Genomic DNA, 4,884 nt, shown 5'->3' with positions numbered 1-4,884 from the left:
GGGACCTGCGCGCCCCGCTTCTCAGGCCGGAGGTGCAGAGACATACCTCCCCGTCCGGGGCTCAGCCAGCACTGCTAGGTACACAGGAGGTGTCCAGCGAGTGTAGCTCAGGGCATCCTGCGGGCGGGCTGCTGCTGCGTTCTGCGTGGTTGTCCGCGGCGCCCAGGCTGGGTGCTTTCACGCACCTGGTTCCATCTGCACAGGGAATGTGCAGGGGGCGCTGGGCCGCATTCCCCAGATGGGGAAACGGAGGCACGGAGAGGAAGAGCTGTCCTTCCTCCTCCACAACCACAGGTCTGGCCTGCCACTGTGGGCGGGGCCCTGGGAGTCACCTGGAACCAACAGAGGCCTTGGCAACGCACGCAGCAGTGCTTGTGGCAGCAGCCGCCATAGGGAGGCCAAGCGTGGAGGCGGCACCGGGCTCGGAGCTGGCCAGGGTCCCCTCGCCTATGGAGCACGCAGCCACCACAGGCCCCAGGCCTGGACCTCCCCCTCGGCGGGTGGACAACGTGAGTCCTCTGGGACGCACCACTCCTGCCACGGGGCTGGAGTCTGCCCTTCCCCCAGAGGCCAGGAGGGTGCAGGTGCCTGTACCCTGGGTCTAATCTCAGCCAAGGGAGGGGCTTTTGCTGCTCAGCCAGGCAGGGAGAGGGGGTCAGTGACTGCATGGCAGTGGGGCCACCGCTCCAGGGACCCACCTGGGGAATGGGTGGCGGTGCCTCCCCAGGTTGTGCTACGAGCCAAGGACTGGCTGCCAGGAGCTCCTGGGGGCACCACAGCGTGGGCCACCAGCCTGGAAGCAGAGGTCCCACCAGATCTGGTGCTCAGTGAGGAGCAGCAGCTGCAGGTGGGTGTGGGGCCCCAGGGTGCTGTGAGGAGGGAGGGTGCCAGCAGGGCTCCACAGATGCCACCTCTCACCTGGCCACCCACAGATCTCCAAGGAGCTGGTCGACATTCAGATCACAACCCACCGCCTACAGGAGCGGCATGAGGCTGAAATCTTTCAGCTGAAGAGTGAGGTGAGCAGCCGTGTGAGCCAGCCTCAGTGCATGGGGGACAGGGGTGCAGGCCCAGGACACGTGCCCTGCACGGGTGTGCACACGCACGTGGCATCTGTGGGTCTTGGCCTGCCCTGTGAGTGCTGCGTGTCCCTGAGCGTGCACCAGGTGAATGTTCACCTCCCCCAGGTGGCCCGCAGGCAGGTGCACCCGCTCATGCCAGTTGTCCTACAGATCCTTCGACTGGAGCGCCGGGTGCTGGAGCTGGAGCTGCATGGAGATCACACCAGCCAGGGCTGTGCGGTCCCAGTGGAGGCTGACCCCAGGCACCGCCGGGCACCAGCCCAAGAGCTAAGACACAAAGCCCAGGTGCCTGGACCCTGTGATGACTGCAGACTCCAGGTCACATGAGCACACAGAGGGCCTGGCTGGGAGAGGCCAGAGGGAAGCCTCAGCAGGGGCCTCAGCGAGACTGGGGCTCACCCACCCCTTAGCCCTCCCTGCCCTCCGTTCCATCCAGGTGCAGCCTCAGAACGCCATGAACCCCGAGAATGAGCAGCAGAGGCTGGGGAATGGCGTGAGTGTGCAGCCACCTAGCTCAGGGGAGAGGGCAGCACCTGGGACTCCAAACCTAGGGTCTCGTCCAGCCAGCCCTATATACCCCACAGCTGCTGGGAGGCCAGGAGCAACTGCAGAAACAAGTGAAGTGGGCGCTGGAGCGTCAGGAGGCCCGGCAGCAGGCACTGGAGACTCGTGTGTGAGTGGCTGTCTCACCTGGGGCCCCATCCCGGAGCAGAGAGAACCCCTCACCGTGGGCCTGAGCCTCACCTCTGTGTCCTCAGGGAAGCCCTGGGCCGGCAGCTGCAGGGAGCCCGAGAGGAGGCCAGAGCAGCTGGACAGCAACTGGCCACACAGGCTGTGGTGAGGCCCTGCCCTGCCTGCTTGGAGACCTGGAGGGTGGGGGCCCCAAAAACTCAGCCGGGGTCCACTCCAAGGGTACAGGATGAGGGCTGCCCCCACCCCAGGTGCTGTGCAGCTGCCGAGGCCCGCTCCGCCAGGCAGAGGCCGAGAACGCCCGGCTGCAGCTGCAGCTCAAGAAGCTGAAGGATGAGTACGTCCTGCGGCTGCAGCACTGCGCTCGGGAGGCGGTGGTGAGCCCTGCAGGAGCACCCTGAGGCCTGGGGAGCCCAAGCCTGGGTGTGTGGGATAGCTTCAGGGAGACCCCGGGGCACCCGCACTACTCAGCCTGCTGGGGTGGAGGGATGGTTGGAAAGATGGGGGGTGGGCCCCATGCGGACACAGTCCGCCACCTGTAGGAGCACGCAGACAGTGCAGGCCAGGCGCCAGCCACCACGGCCCTCCGGACATTCCTGGAGGCCACTCTGGAGGACATCCGGGCAGCTCACCGAAGCCGTGAGCAGCAGCTGGCCCGGGCTGCCCGCACCTACCACAAGCGGCTGGTGGATCTGAGCCGCAGGCATGAGGAGCTGTTGGCTGCCTACAGGTGGGCCCCGCTGGGGTGGGAGGCATCAGGCATCTGTGGGTCTTTAAGCCTGTGTCTCAAAGGCTTGGTGTGCAGCAGGAGTGGCCCAAGACAGACACTGGTCTACGCTGACAGGGCATCTGGGAACCCCCAAGCTATTTTTGACGCAGCCAGCTTGGACCTGGAACCACTGCCCGTGCCCCTGGTCAGCCATCAGGAGGACCAGGTGAGGCTAGAGACCCCTAGAAGCTCCAGGCCCAGGTGTCCCCCACCCACCCGCTGACCCACACTGGCCTTGGCCCCAGAACTTGCCCCAGGCCTCATCCTGGGCTCAAAAGAGACCTCAGCCCCAGGCTTCTGAGGGGCCTGACTTGTTCAGCCAACTGAGATGTCCCCACCACAAACCTGTGCAGCACGGCGGGCCTGAGGCACTGCTCTCATCCCCACAGAAGGGACCCGGTGGAGCCTCCCAGGGGGGAACATCAGAGCCACAGTGAGTGCCCTCATGGGTGTGAGGGAGACTTGTGGGGGATGGGCAGAGAGTGCAACACCTGCACCCTGGGGCTCCCAGTTGCTCCACCAAGCCCCTGCCAGGCAGTCTGGTCACAGCAACACACTCAGTGGCACGTCCCCACACTGGGGTCCCTCCGTGGGTCCCGGGGACACTGATAATCACAGGAGAGGGAAGAGGAGCTGCTGCAGGTGGAGCTGGCCTTAAACACGGAGGATCAGAGAGAGCACCCCTGAGGGAGGTTTCCGATGAGACCTGGAGGACATGGGGGGTGGGAGCAGGGTGCCTGGTGACCTGGCCAGCCCTTGCCACTGGGCCTCCATGTTCGCAGCTGTACAATGGGCAGGGCTCCCCAAGGACCATCTCCCAGGGTTTAGGGCACACCCGTGTGGGGGTGGCATCCCTGTTGACGCTGGGGTCACTGTCTGGGCCAGCCTTGTGGTTTAGCCCTCCCTGAGCAGCCAGCAGACCCCTTGGGCCCCGGCTGCCCCCACACACGGATGGCTCCAAGGCCTAGGCTGGGCCACAGGAGCATGGGGGGCCAACGCCTCCCTCACTCACTCCCAGGTGTCCCCTCCTGGCTCTGGGAACCTGACTCAGCACCGTCACAGGTCTGAAACCACTCCTCCTTTCCTCTCCCCTCACAGGGGCCTGGACGCTGCGTCCTGGGCCCAGATCCACCAGAAGCTCCGGGACTTCTCCCGCAGCACCCAGGTAGGAGGCAAGGGCTGGCCCAGGCCCCTCCTCACGCCGTGCCCCAGCTCATGGTTTATCCCACCATGGCAGGCAGAGCTGGAACGGGAGCGGGCACAGCTGCTGGTCCGGGCCACGATGGCTGAAGAGCAACTTTCTGAGCTACAGGAGTACGTGGACCAGCACCTGGGCAGGTGGGCTCTCGAGAGGGAGCACGGTGTGACCCCAGGGCCCTGGTCTGGCCGGAATGGAGGACGATGGCTGCCTCAGGCACTAGAGGCAGACCCGTCCACAGATGGGCAGGTCACTTAAGCATGGTCCCTCTGAGCAGGTACAAGCAAGAAATCCTGAGGCTGAGGAAGCTGGCAGGTTCAGGGAACCCCTGGAAAGTGCGGGCTGTGCCTCCAGCCAAGATCCAGCATCCAAGGACTGGCAGCCACTAGCCCGTCTCCCAGGACCAGAGCAGAGCCCATCACAGCCAGCATGGAGCCCTCCCACCCCGTCTCCCACGAAACATGAGTCGGGATACAACCCACAGAGTCTTTATCGTATTTGAACACTCAGCTGGCCTGAGAAACAGGGGCCCCCAGGATGCAGGCAGAACTAGGTCGGGGGGCAGCCTGGATGGGTATCCGCGAGGAGACGGCCTCCCCAGCCTGCCCACCCCCAGGAACATCGTAGGCCCAGACTCGGTCCAGGCCCTCGCCAGCCACAGCCACAGGCTGCCAGGTGGGGAGCGGGAAGCGCCCAGACACCACGCGGGCCCCGGCAGGCAGCTCTGCTCTCAGCTTGTCCTCCAGCAGTGGGAGCTGAGGGAGAGAGCAGCAGAGTTGGGGAGGCGGGGCCCCCAAGCCTTGCACCCACCGGGCGGGCCCAAGCCTCAGCAGCAAACACCCTGGGGTGTGGCTGGAACTTCCCAGCAGGGCTGGCAACCCCGGACCTACCACGCTAGGGGCCAGGAACACAGACACGTTGCGGCAGTCCCTCAGGCTCACCTGCCGGAAGAGGAGTTGCCCCAGCGGGGGACAGGCCTGGTGGGCACGGGGTAACGGCAGCTTCCGAGTCCCGGCCCCCAGCCCTGGCAGGTGTCAGCCGCACCCTGGGCTGTCAGCGGGTGGCCAGGGCTCCCCAGGTTACCTTCCAGAGATCCTTGCGGCGATAGCAGACGCTGCCGGCACAGCCGGCCCTCCAGGCGTGCA

General features: G+C 65.7%; 2 protein-coding genes across 2 annotated transcripts in view; one reads left to right on the top strand and one right to left on the bottom strand.

Annotated features, from left to right (window-relative positions):
- Positions 1 to 349: 349 nt before the first annotated feature.
- Positions 350 to 4,220, top strand: CCDC78 (coiled-coil domain containing 78). The gene is made up of 14 exons (XM_011966904.1): positions 350 to 509; positions 728 to 847; positions 933 to 1,019; positions 1,233 to 1,400; positions 1,519 to 1,581; positions 1,694 to 1,755; positions 1,841 to 1,919; positions 2,024 to 2,149; positions 2,315 to 2,502; positions 2,617 to 2,707; positions 2,895 to 2,974; positions 3,640 to 3,706; positions 3,783 to 3,879; positions 4,017 to 4,220. Exons 1-14 carry the CDS (start codon positions 450 to 452, stop codon positions 4,034 to 4,036), a joined length of 1,308 nt encoding a protein of 435 aa, XP_011822294.1. The 5' UTR covers positions 350 to 449; the 3' UTR covers positions 4,037 to 4,220.
- FAM173A (family with sequence similarity 173, member A) overlaps positions 4,215 to 4,884 on the bottom strand; it is a 1,881-nt gene continuing 1,211 nt past the window's right edge. The window contains exons 2-4 of the mRNA XM_011967019.1: positions 4,823 to 4,884; positions 4,630 to 4,680; positions 4,215 to 4,494 (exon numbers count right to left, since the gene is read on the bottom strand). Coding sequence (XP_011822409.1) covers positions 4,246 to 4,494; positions 4,630 to 4,680; positions 4,823 to 4,884 — 362 coding nt within the window. The 3' untranslated portion in view covers positions 4,215 to 4,245. The remainder of the gene's footprint in view (positions 4,495 to 4,629; positions 4,681 to 4,822) is intronic.

The sequence above is a fragment of the Mandrillus leucophaeus genome, unplaced genomic scaffold, assembly GCF_000951045.1.
Source record: "Mandrillus leucophaeus isolate KB7577 unplaced genomic scaffold, Mleu.le_1.0 Scaffold78, whole genome shotgun sequence".
Classification (NCBI taxonomy): domain Eukaryota; kingdom Metazoa; phylum Chordata; class Mammalia; order Primates; family Cercopithecidae; genus Mandrillus; species Mandrillus leucophaeus.
Note: the sequence above shows the minus strand (reverse complement) of the source record. Positions and strands in the feature narration are given on the sequence as shown.